The 24,342-nt window shown below is 39.4% G+C and overlaps 1 protein-coding gene across 9 annotated transcripts in view; it reads left to right on the top strand.

Moving 5' to 3' along the window:
• Positions 1 to 24,342, top strand: part of ASPH (aspartate beta-hydroxylase) — a 212,528-nt gene that overhangs the window by 139,685 nt on the left and 48,501 nt on the right. For all 9 annotated transcript variants that reach the window (XM_072734661.1, XM_072734664.1, XM_072734662.1 and 6 more), the window contains 5 exons: positions 4,953 to 5,039; positions 11,675 to 11,825; positions 13,929 to 14,065; positions 20,961 to 21,059; positions 23,169 to 23,258. In XM_072734661.1, coding sequence (XP_072590762.1) covers positions 4,953 to 5,039; positions 11,675 to 11,825; positions 13,929 to 14,065; positions 20,961 to 21,059; positions 23,169 to 23,258 — 564 coding nt within the window. The remainder of the gene's footprint in view (positions 1 to 4,952; positions 5,040 to 11,674; positions 11,826 to 13,928; positions 14,066 to 20,960; positions 21,060 to 23,168; positions 23,259 to 24,342) is intronic.

The following is a 24,342-nucleotide window of genomic DNA, read 5'->3' on the forward strand; positions in this document are numbered from 1 at the left end:
GGGTAAATAAAGGAGGAAGAAGTAGCTATAATTCTTGATTCTGAAGTAGCAGGGAGCCATATTTTTGGATGAATTATCAGCAAAATTAAGTTTTTTTAAGGTTATTTTTATGGCTGGTATTTTTGGATGATGCCACTGGCCACCCTGGAAGAGCTGAGGCCTATGCTGAGGTATGCCCCAGACAGAGGAGGTCCAGTTTCAGTTCATGTCTAGCTTTAAGCACCCTGCGACATGAAAATATGAGGTCACTTTATTTTTCCATCAAAAATGCATAGATCAGCTCCTATTTCAATCACGTATTTTTCAAAAGTAGTATGTATAGCTTAAAACTTTTCCTTACCCTAGAAGAAAGGATTTGAAATGATACCCTGAAACATTCATTTATGTGCTAGAATCATTTATTATTACTCTATTTTAAGTGAAAAAGAGAGGGAGAAGCGAAAATATAATAAAGCCAGAGTAAGGCCAACACATGGAAGTTTGAATCACAGGCTCTGAATGGAGCTTGGGATGAATGGAGTACAGGGTAGACACAACACAAAGGGAGTAGCAACACACTCTAAGATTATTTGTGCTCATCAGAGAAGCTGCTCTCCAAGTCCAGAGAGAAACATTCTGCGGTGGATCTTCGTAAAGGGTACGCTGATGGACGGCACAGCTTCCTCCCTAACATCGCACCAGTGGATTCTGCAATACATCCATGGGGGCGTGCCTTAATGTCCTTCAGCACAGCCCTTGGCCTCATGCCAAAACAGGGAGGCCCAAGTACATGTCTCTCCAATGAACTGCCTTGGTCCTAGGATAAAATGTAAGCTGTGTTGAAAGAGGTGATCTTTAGGCAATTCTTCACGAGCACTGTACCATGCCTTTAAGTTTTGCAATAAGAATTGCATAATAATGTTAGGAGCTAGTAAGATTCTAGAGAGGGGACATTCTTTCAGACCAAAAGCAAACATGTTTACTTTGCCAGCCTGCTGAGGTGAGAGCAGGGCTGACAGTCCCTGAGCGAGACCACACAACCTCCTTCTTAAGAGGATCAGAGGGACATCTTGGTCAAGCCAAAATACTCCATTATTTTTATAATCTTGATGGCCAACTAAGGGAGTATCCAAAAGGAATAAAATACTTTAGCAGATTTGTTATGGATATTGTTATTCCTAGGTTTTAAATGGTAATGGTGCATTTTGCATGATTTTCACAAAAATAACCCCAACATTTGCAGTTTAAGTTACATGAGGCATGTGGTAAGCTAAAAATGGTCCCCCCCAAAAAATATCCATGTCCTAATCCCTGGAACATGTTAAGCGTGGCTATATTTAAAGAAAGGGTCTTTGCAGATATGTAAGTTGCAGATCTTGAAACAGGGAGATTATTCTGGGTTATTCAGTTGGGCCCTAAATGGAATCGTGTGTTTCTTTATAAGAGAGAGGCATAGAGAAATGGGAGACAAAATAGGAGAAGGCACACAGAGGGGAGAAGCCAATGTACAGACAGAAGTAGAGATTGGAGTAATGCATCCACAGTGAGGAAATTGCTGTCAGGAGGCAAGGAACAGACTCCCCTAGAGCCTCTGGAGGAAGCATGGCTCTGCCAACATCTCGACTTCAGCCCAGGGAAACTAATTTTGGACTTCTGTTCTCCAGAGCGCTAAGGAATAAATTTCTTTTGTTTGAGCCACCAAATTTCTGGTAATTTGTTACAGCAGCCATAGAAAACTAGTCCAGGTATTGGTGCTGGGTAGTTGGGTGCTACTATAGCAAATACTTAAAAATATAGAAGTGGCTTTGGTAACAAGTAGAGGCTGAAAGAATTTTGAGATGTATGAGAGCAAAAGCCTGGACTGTCTTAAGCAGACTATTGATAGAAATAGGGATGTGAAAGCTGCTCCTAGAGAGAGCTGAGGAGCACCATAGAGAAATCTTTATCAATACTCTTCGAGAATATACATATCATTACAAGCAGAATGTGGATAGGCACTTCTGGCAAAAGCCCAGAAGGAAATGAGGAACAGGTCACTGTAACTGGAAGAAAGGCAGTCCTGGGTACCAAGTGGCAGGAGGCTTAACTGAATTGTATCTTATGGGCCTGTGCCAAGCAAAACTTGTAAGCAGTGAACTTGGATATTTAGCCGAGGAGAGTTCTAAGCCATGTGTTGGGGACGTGGCCTGGTTTCTTTTTTGCTGCTTATAGTAAAATATGAGAGGAAAGTGATAATTAGGAAAGGAACTGTTAAAGAAAAAAAGAGCCAGAACATGATAATTTGGGGAAATTTCTTAGTCTATCCAGATTACAGAAGATGCTACAATTAGCAAGTTCATTGTTAAGAAATTTTACTCTGGAGAGAAGGCCAAGGGCGTGCTGGACATCCTTTTCCGGAAGAGAGCAGATGTGTGACTCTTGGATCTACCCCACCATCTAGCAGAAGCCAGGAATGGAGATGAGATGATCCTGGGTGTGTGGAGATGACTCTTTGAATGGTGTGAATCCCAGTGACAGATCCGAGACCCACAAGGCTGTTGAGAATATCATACCAGGAGAAGCACTGCCACCTGAGAGAGACACAGGGCAAATGGAAAGAAAGCTGGCAGATTCCCAAAATTCTACAAGCAGGAAACAGGCTGATAAAACTAATCAATCACCCTTTCAATAGAAAGGAAAGAGGAGTCCAAGGACAGAGTCGGAGACAAGAACTCAGTAGCCAGAGCCAAGGACCCAGAGGGCAGAGCCTCAAACCACAGACTTTGAACCTAAGAATTCACCTGCCTACAATTTTATCTTGCTTGGAATCAATAATTCCCTTCTTTTTCTTCTAATACAGGGCAATTAGAAGAAAGTCACAAAGAAAAAGATATTTAACATTGAATTCTTCATCCCTTAAACATGGATGAAGGGAGGGATGAATAGGTAAAAAACAGGATTTTTAGGGCAGTGAAACTCATACGCATGATACTATAATGGTGGATACGGTCAGTATACATTTGTCCAAACCCACAGAATATAGGACAGCAAGAGTGAACCCTAAGGTAAATTATGGACGTTGGCTAATTTTGACATGTCAGTGTAGGTTCATTGATTGTAACAAATGTACCAGTGTGGTGCAGGATGGTAATCATGGTGGAGGTAGTGTGTGTTGGGGACGTGGTGGGTATATGAAAAATCTATACTTTCTCTCAGTTTCGCCATGAAGCTAAAAATATTTGCTTAAAAAAAATTGAAGAAGTTAATATCGTGAGAAGACTGGGTGCTTTAAATAGCGATGCAATAATTTCTGACAATAAATGTAATAGAGATTATGTGTTCTGGCCTGATTTATCTCTACAACCAAGTCCTCATTGTCTGCATTAACCTGCCTCCCTATCAGATAAAGGCTCTTCTGGGACGGGCCCCACTATCTTGTGCTGCACACACATTCCCCATATACCACATGCTTGATACAGTGTCTGGTGTATTTTTGTACCAGATATAACTGTAACAGCAACTCCACAAGGCAGTTGAGTACCCTCATCCCCATTTTACAGATGAGGCATTTGAAGCAAAGTCATAACTTGCCAGAAGTCATACACCTTTCAAGTGGTGGAAACCAGACTCTGCCCGGTTGGTCTGGCTCTGGAGCTGGCACTCGTGGCCACTACACTATGCATATGTTTTCCACTAATCCCTCAGCACCACTTACGGGCATGTGATGAGAGGAAAAGAAAATCTCCTTCGGTGATATCTACCTTAAAAAATTATTTTAAGTAATTTTCATATGGATGTTGCCCGACCTTTCACAATTTAGTGAAGTCTTTCAGAAATAGGTGTAAATAACAATTGGGGAGTCCTGTATGGTTTGCTTTGCATAGCCATATTTGTGAGGTAAACTTTGTTGTGTGAAAACTCACTCAGTGAACGTCAAAGCATATAAACCAATAGTAAGCTTCCATTTATAGGAGGAATGAATGGATCTACCAATTTATAGGGAGCTGAAGTGTCACGAAAGTTCATCTCAGAAAATCTGTCTCAATCCCATGGTTCCTAATATCCTTAACCTGTGGCCATCCATTAGAAACCAGGAGATGTTTGTTTCATCCCGTAGAATGGCCATGGATGGAGTGTCATGGGGAGAGGGTTCCTCATACCCAAGACCCTCACCAAGTTTACCTGTTTCATATCATACTCTGTTTCTTTTCATGTTGTGGTAGTCTGGGACCTATCAGAGGTGTTTGGACCATCTTCTTTGGAAGGAGTCACATGACACAGAGTCATGAGTTTCCCGAGTCAACCAGACAAGCGAAATCAATCCTGGAGTTCAGTGGGTGACAGCTACCATGACCAAGGGGCCTTGTCATTCTATGAGAATACTCGTAGAATTCAATAATCTGTTGAATTACCCCAACATATAATTCATACTTCTCATTGTAGACCCCAAGACATTCCAGCTGCCAGCAGTATTTTCCCCCAACATAAAAACCTAAATGTTTTATTCAAGAATATAGTCAATATTCTTTAGGGCAGTATTACTGTAATAGTATTGTATGGTGACAGATGGCAGCTACACTGTGATAAGCACAGCACAATATATTGAGTTATATAATCACTGTGTTGTATACCTGAAACTAATGTAACATTGTGTGTCAACTGTACTTCAATTAAAAAGAAAATGAAAAGATAATGAATGCATTTAGGAACTGTGCATATAGAGGGAAAATGCAATTTCTACAACAAAGACTTAGAGTCCATCTTTTGCCAGGTTTCTATTTTTTAAAAAAACATATTTATCTTCAATTTTACTTTTGTATTTTCCGAACTCATTAGTTGTTTTTTTTTTTTTAATATTAGATAAAACTGTCTCTAGACTCAGAATGGAGTCCAGAAAATTTTAACAATGCTACTTGGTGAATATTAAAAAACCATGTTGAATAACATTATGCATCTGAACTTATTACATTTATGTAACTACCTCTTCCTAACAGGGAAAAATTGAGGAAGCATTGAGTGCATTCCAAGAACTAGTTCGCAAATACCCACAGAGTCCGCGGGCAAGATATGGAAAGGCACAGGTATTCAAAAACCCTCCTATGTAGAAAATATTTTCGATGTCCTTGTATTCTGTGTAATTGGATTTTCACTGCCCACTATTTGCATTTCTCTTTGCCCTTCTAATTTATATACAGAACTAATGTCTTATGCATATGTGTAAACTCAAGCAATAAATACCCTTTTAGGGTGACTCAGTCAGTTAAGCGTCTGCTTTCAGCTCAGGTCATGATCCCAGGGTCCTGGGATTGAGTCCCAACTCAGGGAGCCTGCTTCTCCTTCTCTTTCTCTCTCTCTCTCTCTGCTGTTGTCCCTGCTTGTGTGTGTGCGCGCGCTCTCTATCTCTTTCTCTCTGTCAAATAAATAAAATTTTTAAAAAATGTTTAAAGAAATACCATTTTAGGTAAGACAATTAACTGTTACTATTGTGTACTGGTGAATTTAGTTAACATTTTCCTGCCCTCCCTCCATCTGGCTTCTCTCTGGGTTTGAAAAGAAAAGAAAGAAGAACTCTTTTGTCCCTGACCTTCCATCACCATCACAGCCCATTCCACCTAGTTTTCACTGTGGGCTCCTCCAAGCTTTAAGAACCTCAGTCTTGCAACTAGAGACTGTATGTGTGCTTAGGAAAGACTTGAGAATATAAAACAGAATTATATTACCAGCTACCTTCTCCCTATCTCCACGCCCTCATCTTCTTTCTTCCCTGGCTTTCCCCATCTTCCAGATCCTCATTTTGTGAAGCTTTTCCACATTCACCTGTGGTTGCATAAAGCCACCATGTGCCACGTGCTCTTCTAGACCTTGGGATTATCATAATGAACACTCCAGAGGTCTCTGTCCTCATGGATCTTATATTCCAGTAGGAGGTATTTTCAAAGTTACCTAGTCAAAAATCACATAGAGAAAGCCCACTACCTGCCAGGCTCTGTTGTAGGCACGGCCGATGCAGTCACTAGCAAAACATGCGGAGTTTTCATTGTAGTGACAAAGGCGGTACATGAGACAAAATAAGTAAAATATAGATGCTCGTTAGTGAGAAGTGCTAAGGAGAGCCTAAAAAAAGCAGAGTACAGCCACAGATAGGATGTGTGAGGGAGCTGATATGTTGGATAGGGTGTCAGGGAAAAGTCTACCAAGGTGACATTTGAGCAAGGCCCTGAATAAATATACAGAGGAATATATATTGAAGGACATTATAAAATGTTAAACATAAATATATTAGAGCATCTTACATAATCTATATCATAAAGAAAAGAGCATACCTATTAAGATTTTCTAGCTGCACATAATGTGATTTGAAGGGGACAGGGCAGACAGCACTTTAGGTTAAGTTGATCAGAAAATGCCTCTCTATGGAGGCGACAGGTGACTGAGATGTGACGAGGTAGTTGAAGGAGTTGTGCAGGCAGAGGGCAGAGCTAGGGCAAAGGCTGATACAGGAAAGTAATGTTGGTGTGATAAGTTCAAGAAAAGGGACACCTGAGTGGCTCAGTGGCTTTGTCTGCCTTTGGCTCCCGGTGTGATCCTGGGTTCCTGGGATTGAGTCCCACATCAGGCTCTCCACAAGGAGCCTGCTTCTCCCTCTGCCTATGTCTCTTCCTGTCTCTGTGTGTCTCCCATGAATAAATAAAATCTTACAAAAAAAAAAAGTTCAAAAACAGAAAGAAGGGTGTGCTGAGGGAAGAGGAAGTAGAGCAAATGAGGCCAGGACCTCACAGATGATATTCTCTGTGTCCTGGGAAGCATTGAAGGGTTTATGCATGGATTTGGCCATCTTGTTTTTTCATGAGTATTGTTTTGGTTCTTGAGTGGAGAATAGATTAGTGGGGAAAAGGGAGAAGCAAGAATAGGGAACTATTACAAGTGTGCTCAAGGGGTGGTGGCACGGACTGTGGCCATGACTGTGGAGATGAGGAAATGATGGAGACGGCTTAATGTTAGCTCAGGTGTAAGGGTCAGAGAAGACAAGACTTGAGGCCTGGGTTTTTGATTTGGCCAAATGAGGAGAGAGAGAATGCTGGTTACTAACAGGGAAAACTGGTGGAGGAAGTGCAAAGTCAAGAATTCACTTTTTGTTCTGTAAAGTTTGTGATGCCTATTGAACGTTCATTTGCACATGTCAAGGAAACATTGAACTTGTGAAGTATGGAATTCAGGATAAAAGCCAGGGCTGATGCACAGTGTGTCTGGCAGGGCTGATGCACAGTGTGTCTGGCAGGGCTGATACACAGTGTGTTTCTATCCCCTGCCTTGTGGGATGAAATTGTCAACCCTGCTGGGAAATCATAGGGACAGAGCTACAAAAATTTACCAGACCAAGGAGAACCTGACAACAACCCTTTGTAGGGGGTCAGTGTGGTGACTTGTATATGGCACTCACATAGGAACTAACATATCTGTGGAAAAAACAAATATACTTTGTTCTGAACTAAAGGGGTGACTACTTGCTCCAGGTGCTCAAATTTTTCTTATCTCCCCGTTAAAAACGTATTAATTAAATGTTAATAAGTGAAGATTGTGAAAAATTAACGCAAATAACTTCCTCCTGTCCATGGTACAGACCAGGGGTAGTAGACAACAAATATATCATTTTTGTAATTCAGTCACTAGTCCTCTGAATTGCTAAATTGTATTGCTGTTAAGCAAAAGATATTGTGTTTTTTACCAAAAGATCATGCCTGTGCAAATAAGTGATGAGCTTTGTTACTAGTACTGATTGTCATTGGACTAAGAAAACATATTAACTATAGAGAATAAAGATTGGTGCAAATGCTAATTTAACTTTGGCAAAAATTCTTTGTGTTTTGGAATTTTTCTTTGTATATGATAGTAATTATGGGTGCCAAAGGCTAAATAAATGCAGTACTTTCACACATGGTGATTGCTGGATTTGTATCCTCATTTAACTGTAGGATTTTGAGTGATAGGCCTCAGGCAATATTTTTTATCTCGGAACTTTTATGCTACAAGGTGTTATTGATATTAATGTTAATGTGGCATAAAGTAAAATTTAGACATGGTAAATTAAATTTTAATAGAGTAATTTAAAAGATTTGAAATGTGTAGGAGTTTTAAAAATAAGAATTCAAAAGAAGATGGATTTTATAGGGAGGAATAAATGATAACTCTTTCATCCTTTGTTTGCAAATTAAACAATTATGCTGGAATATCCCAACAAATTTTTTGAATTCAGTAATATTAAGTTAAATACAAACTACAATTTGTGAAGCAGCACTGATATTGTCTTATTCTTTGGATCACTGTGAAAATCAATTTTGATGAAGTTCCCTGAACATCAGATACAACATCTTAAATTATAAACTCAATTCACTTTATTATCTTACACAAACCATTAATGCCTCTGAGGCAGAAAATGACACATCTCCTAGGAAGTTTGGATGGTTGAATTAGTTCAAGTCAACAAAAGGCTTTGTGATGTTAAACATCCTGGAACAAATGTTCAGTTTCTGCCCAAATCATTTTATGTACAGATGCTAAACTGATAACAATAAATCTTGTACAATTTTGATTTTCAAAGCCAAGTGTATCACTTTCATTTAAAAGGATTTAAGAAATATATGTCATTTTGATACTGATATTTTCCCAATTTTGGAAGTTGTAAAATGTTTTTACTCCACTACAATGAAAGAATTATAGGTAGAGGGGAGGGAACAAGGTAGACAAATTATACCATCTTCCTCACTCTTCAGAATTGAATTTAGTTTGATATTTATTCCAATTTCTATCAATAAGGATTGCCTTGGTAGACATTTGTCCTTGCACTAACCTTAAAGAGACCCTCCAGATCCAGGATCTATTCAATAGCTTAAAGGGCTGAACTACATGGTCTCAAAATGGCTCTCTCAGCTCCAGGACTCTGTCATTCTGGGAAGTCATTTATGAATGATCATGTTTTGGGGAGTTAACTCACCATAGCCAAACTCACAAGAAACTGATGCCTAAACAGAAAAGCCAGCCTATGAATATACTGAAGGCCATAGGGGCAGGCAGTGAGTCATTGACATTGGATTTTCTGTCCTGGCTGATAAGTCTATAATGGAGACATTACATTTACAGATTTACAGATATGAACAGATAGTGTTATATTCTGAAGCTTTTTTTCTATCAAGCAAGAGTGAATTGTCCTTTTCTAATCTAGAGATTTTTGTCCTATCACTTTTCCTTTGTCATAAATCTGTCCACGTCTTTCTTTCACTACTGCTTCAGTTCTAACCCTCATCATTTTGGGATAGGGAAGGAATGGATCGTTTTCTTACCATGTTCTCAAATTGTGGAGTTGTGCTTTACTTTGGCTCATCAGGAAGCTATATATTGACTGCAGCACATACTTTATTTTAAGAAGGTAAACATGTTAAATAGGGTTTTCTGAGAAAAATGTGTTATATGTGACTTTTAGCCACTAACTGGTATCATTTTTCCTCAAGTGGTTTCTTCAAATTATAGTTTGCTAAATTAGATGAGATTTTGACTACCATCTTACATGTTCCCCTCTTTATCCCTCTGGTATTTCACTCCCCATTTTCAATCTCCAGTGAAGAACTGTGCTTATTTCACTAAGAAAATAAAAGTATCCAGGGCCACCTCGTAGAGCATCTGCCTTCAGCTTAGGGCGTGATCCTTGGATTCTGAGATTAAGTCCCACATCAGGTTCCTTTCAGGGAGCCTGCTTCTCCATCTGCCTATGTCTCTGCTTCTCTCTGTGTGTCTCTCATAAATAAATAAAAAATAAAATCTTTTAAAAAAGAAAAGTAAAAAGAAGAAAAGTATCCAAAGAGAACTTGATCCCACTGCAGCACTAACAGCCTACCTCCACCTGCTCCCATACTCTCTGCCTTCCCTCCTGTTAGCTTGGATGAACTATTCCGGTCCCCTTCCCATCCTCTCCCACCTGCTGAAGGACATTGTGTTGATTTTTGTGTCTCCTGCATCAGCACATTTTCCTTCTCTACCAACTCTTTTGCATCAGCTTAGAAACATGCTGTAATGTTTCCCATTGTTAAAGCCAAAAGCATAAAAACCTCTCTCTGGTCTCCAGATTTCCCTCCACTTGCTTGGCCCATATCTCTGCTTCCTTTGAGGGTTGTCTGCACCTCCATCCCTCCTGGTTTCTTCTGATCCTACTCCATTCTATTATGTGTCCCCAGTTGTCCCATAGGAATGCCCTGCCAGGGCCATCAGGGGTGCCCATCCCCCAATCCAGCATCATGACCAGGGTGCCCCACCTGATGGCCACTCCTAACATGACTGACCATTCCCTCCTGATGCCTTTTGTCACTTAATCTCCAACATACTTTTTTGTTATTTTCTTCTTACCTTTCTTTCTCTTTTTTGCTGACCCTCCCCTGCCTTTCTGACCTCTCTCCTGAACCCCAGACTCATATATGTACCTTTCTATCCAGCATCTCTGCTTGGGTACCTAACAGATGTTGGGCTTAATACGTCCAAAATGGAGCTCCTGATTCTGAATGCCTACAGATCTGTTACTGCCCTGTCCTCCCATTCTCAGGGGATGGCAGTGCCATCTGGGAATCACTCAAGCCAAAACCTTTGATTTATCCTTGACTTTTCACCCTCCCTTTCTGTCACATTCAGCCCAACTGCAAATCTGTTGGCTCTGACCTTCAAAATGTATCTATAATCTACCTACTTCCTATCACCTCATTCCTACCACTGTAGTCCAAACCTTCCTTATCACTCCTTGTCTGGGTTCCTGCCAGAGCATCCTAACTGGCCTCCATGCTTCTCTGCTACCCCTGCAGTCTTTTCTCCATTACACTACTGGTGTGATCCTTTCCACATAGATCATGTCAAAACCCCTGGTGTCTTTCCATCTCACTTAGGGGTGATCTAGTGGAGTTGGCAACAGGTTACCACATTCTTCATTAACTGACCACAACCCCTGTGCCGGTCTCCTCCTTGTCCCACTCCTGCACCAACCTTTCCCCTACCCCTCATTCCCCGCCTGCCCACCAGGGCCTTGCTCTTGATATTTTCTCTGCTTTGGAAATGTTCTTCCCCCAGATATCCTCATGCCTCGCTCCCTCACTTCTTTCAGCCCATCCCTGATCATCCTGCCTAAACTAGCTCTTCCTACTGCCCACTGCCAACACTGCTAAGCCTGCTTTGTTTTTCATCCCCAGCACTTATGGCCACCAGACACATGATACTTTGATTTGTATATTGTCTTTCTCTTCATAATAAAGCAGAATGAGAAAAGGCTTTATCTGTTTTGTTTACTTTGCCTGCTGCATAGCTCCCAGATAATAGGTGTTGAAAAAATGAGTGAACACACAAACTATTGAGAGCAGGAAGGACGAGCTGGAGCCCTGTCTATGTAATGTCAATGTGTAACACGATACAGGACTCCATCAACCCGGCATATATTAACTACTCTCGCTTTTATGATATTTTTTCATCATCTGCAGCTGGTAGCCAAATTGTCTTTGTATTATTTAGATAGCACGTTGTATTGCTTTTCTTTGTTTGCTTTTTAATCTCTTGATAAAGACAAGATTTTCATCTGTCTCAAATTGCTTTTCATGCATGTCCAGAAATTAACTTTACGTGCATATTTTGGGTGATTACAAATAGAGCATGTCATGGGACATTTATCCATTGTGGGGACTTCCTCCAGTGTGAAGATGATCTGGCTGAGAAAAGAAGGAGCAATGAGGTGCTGCGCGGGGCCATCGAAACCTACCAGGAGGTGGCCAGCCTGCCCAATGTCCCCACAGACTTGCTGAAGCTGACATTGAAACGGCGCTCAGACAGACAGCAATTTCTGGGTAAGACGGAAAAAGAGTTAGTTCAGCAGCAAATACCATACTGTGTACTCTTAGATGAGCTTAGTTACCTGGGGGATCGGGGGGGACCTGAGTTTCATAATTAATTTCAGGTAGTTTTTTCCAGGATGGGTCCTAGACAGAAATGGCAGTCTAACCTTAATACTTACAAAGATGCAGATGGTATTTTACCACCTTTTCACACTACCCACCCCCTTAATTTGAAAACTGAAGCAGATGGGATGCTAGGAGGTTGGATAATTTGCCTAAGGAATCACAGCTAATAAATTAGTAGGTCTGGAGTCAAAAACTGACTATTCAGTTACCTGAATAGTTACTGATGCCAATAGGAGAGGCTCATATCAGTGATACTGAAGACCAAGCGACACCTGTTACCAGTTTCCTGAAGGATGGGATTAAGGGTAGTTGTGTCACTTTAGTAAATGACCAAAGTCCAATAGGAGCACAGCCCACTTGAGGGGTGATTAGAAACTAGAAGAAACGATCCATTAGACTTCTATTCAAAAGGGTGAGTCAAGATGAAGGAAAACATACAGCACTCATACAGGATGGAAAAGACAAGAATGGCACTCAGTGGAGGCACTCACCTTGGGCACAAAATTAGTGTTACTGACTTTTCCTCTTGCCTCAGGCTCCAATATGGCTCAGTTAAGCACTGTTTACTTATTTTGTCCTTTAAATTTTGATATTTTGTTCATTGTGGATTTTTTCATATTAATTTTGATTTTTAGGAAGACTGCATAAAAGTATTGATGACTGAATTTTGGGCAGCCTCTTAAACTTTGCATTGAATGCCTTCCCTTGACTCACCTTATTTCTGGCACTGGGGGAAAGGCTGCCTCCAAATACCTCTAACCTCCTCCTGCAGCCATCCTTCAATACTCAAATACAGTCTTTCCCTCCAAGTGAAAATGAGGAAAAGAAGGAGGGAAGAGGCTCTGTGAGGAGGGAATGGTGGAGAGGAGGTTTTATTGAAGGTGATAAGGTGGTGAGGTAGAATAGGGCTGCATGAGACCAGTAAAAGGGACAGGGATGACGGTCAGAAGGGCTATGCACCTGGGCCTTTGCAGTAGCTATCAGGGGAAGTATAGGAGCAGAGGAAAAACATGAACCTAAGTTGGACAGGGAGTGAGGAAGGGAATGTACAGAGAAGTAGAGTCAGATTTGTGAGTAAGCAAATGAATCACCAAGCAAACCAATCCAAGATCAGCTTGTAACCAGGAGAAGGCCATAGTATAAGCTGATGTTTTACGCCAAATAGTTTATCTGTTAGCAAGACACAACTGCATTAGCTTATTGATAGTCCTACAATACTCGTGGCTAAAACTTAATTAGTGGGCAACTGAGCCCTTTAGAGAATTACTTTTGTCATGTATATCGGTCTTATTGTGTACATTTTCCCATGTTCAATTTATTTCCAATTGGGGTGAGGAATAATGACAGTTGACCCCATAAATTTTACATTTCCTTCACATAGCCTTAAAAATCAACTGGAGCTGGAGTTTTCATGATTCCTGTTGTGCATAGTATCCTATCATCCACCAGAGGGTCCCATAATACCAGATGATGTCTTCTTGCTCTGCGACTAGGTCATTCATTACCTGGAGATGAGGACACTTTAATTGGAACCAGCATCAACAGTATACCTCAATGCCTTTTCAAGTTTCACATGGGATGTTAGACCCAAGATCTGTTAGATTTTTTATTTGTTCTCTATTCACAATCTTGAATTTAATCGTAATAAACGAAAGATAACCCAGGGAAACAATTTTTTTATAAGGAATTGATAAAACTTTTTAAAGAGGGAATTTGACATAAAAAGATAAATGTTGGTGAATTTAGAAAGTGAGAATGTCTTTAATATGTTTATAACCAGTATTATATTCGGGATCTACTCACAGGAGTTCTTGGTAATCATTGCAGCTACATAATAAAATCCTAAGAGGCCATCAGTGTGTAGGGTCAGATTTCAGCTGCTCTTCGGGCTCTATCAAATGCTTTGTAGACTCAGTATAAAGATGTACATGATCTGTTTTGATTTCTGTTGAGTTGGGTTTTTTTTTTTTCCTGCTCTTACCAAATCAGGTCACATGAGAGGCTCTCTGATTACCCTACAGAAATTAGTTCAACTGTTTCCTGATGATATGTCTCTAAAGAATGACCTTGGAGTGGGGTACCTCTTGATAGGTGATAATAACAATGCCCAGAAGGTCTACGAAGAGGTAAGCAGACAGCAGTCTTCTATTGACCGCATCTAGTTGTTTTGAGCATGAAGTTTTAACGCCACCGGTAAATTGAATTTATTACGCCCAACCTCTCGCCGTCTTTACTTTAAATTAAGTTAAAGAGAATGTAAGTATTAGTAAAGTTGATCTTCATCCTTGTTTTCCCATGATCAGGAAATTTTAAATTTTAGTTAGCACTTGGTACATCAAAACTTTCAACTTATAATTGTGATAGCTTTTTAAAATAAATTTTAAAGATTTTATTTGAGAGAGATGACACATGCATGTGGGGTGGGGCAAAGGGGGAGGATGAGGGACAAGCAGACTCCCTGCTAAGCGTAGGGCCCGATGTGGGGCTCAGTCTCACACCCTGAGACCATGACCTGAACCCCACACTCTGAGGTCATGACCTGAACCAAAGTCAAGTCCACGCTTCAATGACTGAGCCACCCAGGCACCCCTATAATAGTGATAGTTTTAAAACTTCATATTTATCAGTCCACAAACACCCTTTCTAAGAGCATGCTTCATGTTAGGAAGTAGAACTCAGTTTTTCCATAAATGAAAAAATACACAACCTTTCCTCTTTTTTCACCCAACATCCAATCTAGAAAGAGACTACAAAGCAGGAGCTTGTGGAGTAAATCACTCACCTCTCAGAGGGCAGGGATGCCTTTGAAAGGATTTCTCCCTTCTAATGGTTATTTTAATAGATAACCTCCAAGTCACAAGTGACTATAAATCTAGGAAACTATGACTCTTTGAGCAATGAGGAAATTCATTTGCAATAAAATACACAGAATACCAAATAAACTTTGCAGCTGGAGAAAGTTAATGCCTCTATGAAAGAAAGGTGAACACATTTATTTGTTACTCTCTAATTTAGGCATTTTGGTCAATGGCTTTCAAGCTGGCATATTTTACATCAAAATGCTACTACTCCGTGATTGCCAATATGATTCCTTCTTGTTTAAAAATGCTGTCAAGTTCAATGAATTCATGTTCATTCTAGGGACTGGGGCCACTCACAGAGAGGGTGGAGGCTTCATTGAAAATCGTCAAATTTCAGGACAACTTTCTCTTCATCCTTGTCATAATTTTTATATTTTCTGAGAAAATAGAAATGAGACTTCTGCTTATCAAGAAATAAGACTTCTGCTAATCATGTTTAGCATGATTAAGATCTACATAATGTCGATTGATCCTGCAGTGTTGAAATGTGAGCTGTTCACTGAAGTACCTGTCCCAGGTCATGGCCATGTGGGGCCTTGTAGTTGCTAATGGCCACAACCTAACACTTGGTGCCCTGTCTTACAAAGTTGGTTTAAGGGAAATACTATGTATCTCACAATTCAGGATTAGATAATGTAAGAATATACCTACTGTATCAGATATACCCGTTATTCTGTCACTTTCAAAAGCCTCAAAGATGAAATTGTGCACTTCTCTCCTTCTCTCCTGCTCTCCTTCCTTCCTTCCCTCCAAAAAACATGATCAAGTGTTGACTGGAATCCGAGCACTTTTAAGGTGAAGGCAGGATCTGAAAGCATTCTTGATTCTCCCACCCACTGTGGATTTGTCCTTCCTCAATTTCTCGGAAACTTCCTTGAATATATTCATTGTTTTTACCTGATACTAGGTCTCATATGTGCAACATTTCAATTCATCTTGACAAATAAGATGTATTTGTTGTCATTTATCTATTTGAAATCATAGTCTCATCTGAATAAACATAACAAGATGCAGAAAGTCTAAAATAGAGCCAGGTTGTACAGTTGAATGGGCTTCTTTTTAAAGAAGCATTAATAGACTGAAAATATGTGTGAGGTTTGCCTTTTATCCCCTTCTCCCGCTTCTAAGTTAATAAACTATACCTGAGGCATTCTCTGTCCTTAACCAATTTATCCTGATATGTTTATGTCTCAAAGATCATTTTCAGAAAAGAATTGATACTGTAATTTTATACTTTCCTTCATGTTGATTTTTATCTTTGATAATTTATCAAAATCATTGGGGGCCCCTAGATGGCCCAGTTGGTTAAGCCTCTTAAACTTGATTTCAGCTCGGGTCATGATCTCAGAGTCCTGCAATTGAGCCCCGTGTCCAGCTTCTTGCTCTTGGAGAGGCTGCTGGAGATTCTCTCCCTCTCTCTCTCTCTCTCTCTCTCTCTCTCTTCTCCCTCTCCTCCACCCTGGCCTCACTCTCTCTCTAAAATAAATAAATCTTTTTATAAAAAATAAATAAAAATTGTTGGTTCCCTTTCTGGGTTTTTTGTTTGTCTTGCTCCTTTTAAGTTTCAATAAGACTGCTTTAAAATGTTCGATGTAGAATGCTGACCACTGTAGTTTTGGAGGTGCTCCTGCATCCCCCTCTGTGTTAGCAGTCCTGTGAGTTACCCAGGCCACTCATGGTCTAGAGTCCAGCAGTCTCCTGATTTTTCCCTCCACTCACTCCTCACATATATCCATTCACTTAGTCCACACATGTTTATTGAAACCCATACACACTAGCTTGGGAAGTGTCCTCATGGAGTTTCAGCCTGATAACAAATCACCAATATCTGTTCATTTTACCTTCTGAGTATCTTTCATATCCCCCTCCCTTTTTAACTCCAACACTCATCATCTCTTGCCTACATTAGAGTAGATTTATCTGTCCAGGCTTGCTGTTGCATAGCCTTCATCAACATAAAACACAGATCTGACCATCCCACACTAGGCTTCGATTCCTCACTGGTTCCCTCTGCCCACAGTAATGGTTTTCATACCTGTTTGCTTGTGTACCCTTCCAGTAAAACATGCTCCAGCAAATACCTGCAATATGTATGCTTAAGTATTTTTGTATTATGTTTATGTGATAATATAGGATATACATTATATAATAATGTATGATGTACATTATAAAAGGTACATGCCCCCAAATAAGTTTTAAGATGAAATGAAGTGTTTAAAATACTTTTAAATTTCATTTAATGGCAAAAAAAAAAAAACATAGTAAAAATCTTTTTTATTGATTGATTTAAACTTTTAATTCTCTTTTCTGACTACAAAACTTAAGAGGTGCTTAATGCAGATAACAAGAGAAACAGATTAGGACAAAAGGCAGAAATCATTTGCAGCCTCATTCTCACATACAGACTACCATGATAAACATGCGGTATGTGTCCTGTCTCTTCCATACAAAGAACATACACTTGTCGTTTTCAATTAAATTGGTATATATTTGTCCTATTATCACAAGAACTTTTATTTTGTTTTTTTTTTTTTAATTTTTTATTTATTTATGATAGGAACACAGTGAGAGAGAGGCAGAGACACAGGCAGAGGGAGAAGCAGGCTCCATGCACCGGGAGCCTGACGTGGGATTCGATCCCGGATCTCCAGGATCACACCCTGGGCCAAAGGCAGGCGCCAAACCGCTGCGCCACCCAGGGATCCCCACAAGAACTTTTATAAGTGAATAAATATTCTTTTAGAACATAATTTTTAGCAGCTGCCAAGCACTGTATCTTAGGGATGTATCTTCACTAATTAAACCACTATTGCTGGATAAGTTATTTCTCATTTTTTTTGTTGTAATAAACAATGCTGTGGTGAACGTATTTATACATATATCTTTGAACATTGTTTTATTAAAGTATAGTTAACACACAATGTCACATTAGTTTCAGTTGTACAACATAGTGATTCAACAACTTGATACATTATGCTGCACTCACCCCAAGTGTAGCTACCATCTGTCACCATACATTACAATACCATTGACTATATTCCCTGGGCTGTACCTTTCATCCAGGTGACTTACTCTTTCCATAATGGGAACCTGTACTTCCCACTCCCCTTTGCTCATCTTGCCCATCTCCACAGCCCTGTCCTCTGTAGCAACCACCAGTCTGTTCTGCTTATTTATGGGTCCAATTCTGCTTTTTTATTTGTTCTGTTTTTTCAGATTTAACACATTAGTAAAATCATATGGTATTTGCCTTTCTCTGTCTAATTACACTTAGCATAATACCATCTAGGTCCATCCATGTTGCCCAAATGGCAAGATCTCATCCTTTCTCATTCTTGTTTATGGCCGAGTAACGTTCCATTGTGTATATATACCACATCTTTATGCATTCCTCTGTCAAAGGACATTTGGGCTGCCTCCATAGTTTGGCTATTGTAAATAAGGCTGCAGTAAACATAGGGGTGCCTATATCTTTTTGAATTAGTGTTTTCATTATCTTTGGGTTAAATATCCAGTAGTACCCAGTAGTGAAATTAACTGGATGGTGTGGCAAATTGATATTTGGTAATAGTAATATGCAATACTATTTGTGATTATATGATTTTTGGTTATTTGCTGGCACTGTGTCATGCAAAGAAATGTCATCCATACCAGTTTTTTGTCGTTGTCTCTGCTATGTATATAAAGAGATAGAATCTATATAGTATTATTAATATCAACCTCAATTTGATTTCCTTAGAAATTTTATAAAGCTACTTGTCATATCATGAGGCTTTTTGATTACCACTAGATAATACAAGGCACACATTCATTATGCATCTACGTGTAACCTGCAATAAGCACAGGACCTTTTGAGGTTTGCCTCCTGCCTACTTTTTCCGATCTCATTCACTTTTGCTGTTCCTGACCCATTATTCTTCTTTACTCACTTTTTCCTGTGCCTTGAATGCCTCCTCCCTCACTGTCCCCCACCTTTCCTTTCCCCAGTGAACTCCTATTCATCCCTAAACACCTTTCAGACCTTGCTTTGGCCACACCAACCCTAGAGTGAGCTAGGTTCTCCTCCCCTTGCATGCTGTGTGCCAATCACCATACTTTCACATATTATGTTGTATTACCACTGTCTGCTTGTGAATCTGTCTTCCTCCCTTGACTGAGACCTCCCTTGAGAAAAGAGAGTGTATCTCATTTATGTTTATATGTCCAGAGCCTAGAAGAGCTCTGGGTATTCTAAAATACCTGGCAAATGAATACATTTGTTAATTATGTAGCTGCCATCATTACAATAGTCCACTTATAGTTACAGTAGCAGAAGCAGGATTGGCCTCAATTCAATTCAGTTCAGTTCCAGAAGTATTTATTGTGCTCTTACTCAGCACCTCGCTTAGTAACAGGTGCTTGGAAGGTGAAGAAGAAGCAGAGGCTGTGCTTTCAGAAATCTGGTTAGGAAGAAAGCCCAGCATGCACTCATCCATTCAGTTACTATAGCTTTCCTGATGACCTGCCGTGTGCTGGGCACAATTCTAAGCACTGGGGATCAGCAGTGAGTACAATAGACAAAAACCCCTGCACAGCTTACATCTTAGTAGGAAACATAAAAGGATAATAAGTCAAATGGTGATGAGCATTGTGAAGATAAAGGAATCAAGACAAGTCAAAACAGTGACTAGTACACAGGGCAGTTATTCTGTTTTATATGGAATGGTTGGAGATTGGCTTCACCAAGATGGTGACCTCTGAGAAAAGACTTCATGAAGGTGGAGGAGTGAGCCATTTGGATATCTGGAAGAAAAGTGTTTGAAGCAAAGGAGTACTGCATATGCAAAGGTCCTGAGCAGGGGTCTTTTGACTTGTTGTATAGCAGTAAAGAGTCCAGGATGCCCCATGGTGGCTACTGGGTGGGGCTTAGGAGAGGAGGCCAGAGAGGTAGAGAGGCCCAGCTCAAAGGAGGCCCAGAGGGCTGTCCCTAGAACTTCGTCTTTTACTCTAATTGAAATGGAGCCCATTTGGATTCTGAACAGAGTCAGGATGAAGTCTGGTGTAGGATTTAGTGAGGTCTCTCAGGATCCCTATAGAAAATGGGCTACAAGAGAGCAGGGCTGGGTGTACAGAAGGTCCACAGTTAGGAGGCTTGTGTGAGAACATAGGAGAAAGGTAACAAAATGTGACCCAGGGTGGTGTGGTGAAGGAAGTCACAGGGACATGATTCTGAATATATTTGGAAGGTAATGTTGACCGGATTTGTGAATGGATGAGGTGCAGGACCACATACAAACTAGAAAATTCTAAAGTAACAGCAGTGTGCTCTTCAAGGGGAGGGTGTGGGTCCTATGTAAGGAACCCATGGTAGCCTGACTCTCCTCTCCCGCTCAAGCTGAAGGATGAAGAAGAGGCCACAGAATATCCATCTTTATATTCACTCAACTCAAACCTTCATCTTTCACTTTTGTTCCATGAATTATTTTGTCTGTGCAGCTTCACAAGTTAAATGTTGTTGTTTTGATTTCTCACTGCTAATATTTAATTTAAAGGCATTCTGCATAATTTATCTTTAATCATAATAAATGCATATGATCATAAACAGTGATTTGACTTATATTAAATATTTACTTGGGTTTTATCACAGAATATTGGATTTGCTCATCACTTTATCCTCGGTCCTTAAGACGGTCTAGGCATTCAAGAAATTTATGTTAAATGAATGGATCATGATATATTACAAATGCAAGTCGACATTTTATTTAAGGCAATGTGTAAAGCATACATGTAAAGAAATATACAATAACCATTCAGAATTGACTTTAAGTACAGCAAATATAAAGCCATTTTTTTTCCCTGATAACTAAAAAAATGTAGAGGTCATATCAAATGACAGATGCCTTGTTGATTTGTATTGTTTGATCAGTGCTTTCATGGTCATTGCCTTTTCATTCATTTCTTCATTCTCAAAAAACTGATGTATAGATGTGCGAGCATTTTGAGTTGACCAGAAATGGGGGTTTTTAAACTTAATATTGCAATGAAACAAAACACTCTTGTGTTTAAGGCTGTGACATCATAATCCACTCCAAGCACAGCAAAGCTAATTAAAATGTGTTTTGACAGCCATTTGTAGAATTTGTAGTCCGTTAAAATAGTTTTGTGTTTCCTTTGACTTTAGGTTCTGAACGTGACACCAAACGATGGCTTTGCTAAAGTCCATTATGGCTTTATCCTGAAGGCACAGAACAAAATTGCCGAGAGCATTCCCTATTTAAAGGTAACTGTCCCTGCCCTTTCTCTTTTTTCATCTTCTGATTCTTTTGAGTCATTTGGAATCCCTTGATTATGCATTGTCAATTGATTGGCATGTACTGCTGAGTCTTTTCATCTTCAAAATCTACACCTTCTGACCATGACATTCATAGGCAGTGATTGACAGTGTTGTATGTAGAAATGCCAACCATAAGAGCAGAGATTTGGAAAAGACGTCCTGAAGAAATTCCTAAAACTGTAATTACTAGTTTTTATTTAAATGGGAAAGATAGACCAAAATTACTAATATAATATTTTAAAATACGAGTAATGCATTAAATGTTCCTTTTACAGTTTAATTATACATTCAGTCTAGTTTGAATGTTTGAATCCTGACTAATGGCAACTGACATAAAGTATGGTAACAAATGTCACCTGAATAGGTCAAACCCCCAAAACTGTGATAGTTCAAAATATTCAGATTAAAATATGCCATCTTTTTTATCTTGTATGTCTAATTGCATCCTTGCAAATGCACCAGAATCACACGTGGTCTAATTAAGGGCTGTTCAACAGAACCTTCTTTCATAGTGCAAATATTGTTTATTTGTATGCTCCAGTATGGTAGACACTGGCCACATGTGGCTGTTGGGCATCTGAAAGGTGGCTAATATGACTGAGGGAGCTGAATTTTTAACTTTCATTTTAATTCATTTTAATCTAAATGGTGACATGTACCCAACAGCTACCATATTAGGACAGGTAGCTGATGGAATGCTTGTGAACTTTTGTTTTTTAAGTAGCAGTATGTATCACACTTCTCTGATCTCTTTTTTTTCACATGACTTAAATCAGAGATCTCAAATAGCAACCCACTGATTGCAAATAGCTTGCATATTTTATTTGGCCAGCACAGTTCTATTAAAAACAATTTTAATTGCTTGCTTTAGTTAAGAAACTGAGCATTTTATATAATCATGTAAATTTCAGATTTCCCTTGAAAGATCACATCTGGCCCACATCCCAGCACAGGAGCAAAGCAATGTTGTTCCCTTTGAGGTGGCCTGTACCCCCTACCCCCCATCCTTCCTGGCTGTCACCAGGCTTCTATAAACCTTTACATTCCCTGCCCAGACCCTCTGGGCATGTGAGTTTCTCTGATTGAAAGTGTTCCTCTTATATTTCCTTTGGCATCATAAGGGACCAGTAGTGCTCTCCCTGCTTTAGAGATTGGGGAAACAGAGAGCTGGGTGTGTTAGTTAACCTGTCAGTCAAGAGCCCCGATCACAACTCTCTTCTCCTGAGTGATGCTACTCCTGTTCCTTGCTGCTACTTTCCAGCATTATGCAAATAAAATGTCTCCCCAGTGAAGGTAATGAGTTTCTGGTGAAGAAACCTGAAAATGCAGATTTTTAGAAAGAATTTCTTGACATTTAAATTTTTTTTTACCTTTGTCCTTTTGCTTTTCCAGATTCATTCTCTTGCTTTACTATCTCTTCTCTCATTCTTTGTTGTTGATGTTGTTTTATATACACTTCAATTCAGCCCTGAAATGGGGTTGAAATAAGCTAAATGCTTTAGCATAGGATTTGTTTAATAACAACCACATTTTCAAAGAGCCCAGCTGGCTTTAATCCTATTTTAAGTTTTGTAAAAAGATTTCATTAAAAGGTGAGGACACATTTGTTTTGTGTACCAAGAAATAATTATTTTCAATTGAGTCTCTAGCTCGTCAAACATTTTATGAGCAACGAAACATTTTGGTTCAGGAATAAAAAGCCTCCAGATGACTTATGGTAGGATTTGGAGAGCAAAATAAACGGGATAAATACCCAGTCAAGAAATTCTCTAGGATATTGAAATGTGATTAATTCCACAGAGATGACTCACATACTAATTTTCTGGGCTATTACACTGTTAATTAATGATAAATGTATTGTTAAGTTTGGCTTTATCGCCTCTTTTTGAGTTTGCATTCTAAATGTTGACCAGTAACCTAATTGCCAGACTTCAATATTGAGATGAATTTTTCTGTCCTTAGATTTTTGTATGGTATATAAAGATTAAGTAAATCAATGAATTGGAACTCATATTTAATTTTTTTCATCAAATACTAGTACTGTCCTTTTTGCAGGAAGGAATAGAATCTGGGGATCCTGGCACTGATGATGGGAGGTTTTACTTCCACCTGGGGGATGCCATGCAGCGGGTTGGGAACAAAGAGGTAAGGAGCTTATGAATTTCTCGTTCTCTTAACAGAGGGTAACCTCGGTGGTGGGTGAGAGTAAGAAATTTACAATTGAAAAAATATTTTGAGCATGAACTTTGAAGGTAGTGATTAAAACTGTTTAGCTATTTAAACTTTTTTTTTTTTTTAACAACCTAACAACTCCTGCCTAAAAAGAATTTTGGGGCTTTTGACTTTTATAGTTTCTTCCAAGATACTAGCTGAGTAATCATAAGACCAACTTCTCAATTAGTCCTGTGTATGTGTAGGGTTGTGAGTGTGTGTGCACACATGTTGGTCTTGGTGTGTAAAGAGATAAGCATTGCCCTGAAAAAATATTTTTTATTTTATTTATTTATCCATTTATTTTAAAGATAGTATTTATTTATTCATGAGAGACACACAGAGAGAGGCAGAGACATAGGCAGAGGGAGTAGCAGGCTGTCTGTGGAGAGCCCAATGCGGGACTTGGTCCCAGGACCCCAGGATTACAACCTGAGCCAAAGGCAGATGCCCAACCACTGAGCCACCAAGGCCTCCCTGAAAAAAATATTTTTAAAATCATGAAATGAAGAGATGTCTCTGAAGTTGCTTAAATATTTTAAAAATATTTTAACAGTATGCCTAGATTTGTTTTTATTTTATTTTTGGGATTTAAAAAGTAGTTATTTTTAGAATGAAGTCTTTATTCAGCTAATTCCTAAGCACACCGTACCCAGTGGTTAATTATGTAAATTGCCTTCTGGTGTTCATTACCAAGTTTCAGATGAATACCTGTAGCTCTAGTAATGACAGGCAAATGGAATAGCTAAAACAGGTTGCATGTTTTCTTAGTGATTATTGCTTTTTTTTTTTATTGAGTACAATGTCAGCTTCTTTAAACATAATATTAGATTACTAATCATGACATCATGTACTGAAGTTCCCAAACTGTCACGATCATGATGATTTATAGGATGTTGGTGGAGAATGAAGCCCTCCTTGTCTGTCTTACATCATCCTGGGGCTCTAAGAGGCAGGGCTCTCCTTACAGACCTGGAATGAGGGTGAAGCGAGACATTGTGTCTTTGTAACCATTGCA

Source organism: Vulpes vulpes, chromosome 13, assembly GCF_048418805.1.
Source record: "Vulpes vulpes isolate BD-2025 chromosome 13, VulVul3, whole genome shotgun sequence".
Taxonomy (NCBI): Eukaryota; Metazoa; Chordata; class Mammalia; order Carnivora; family Canidae; genus Vulpes; species Vulpes vulpes.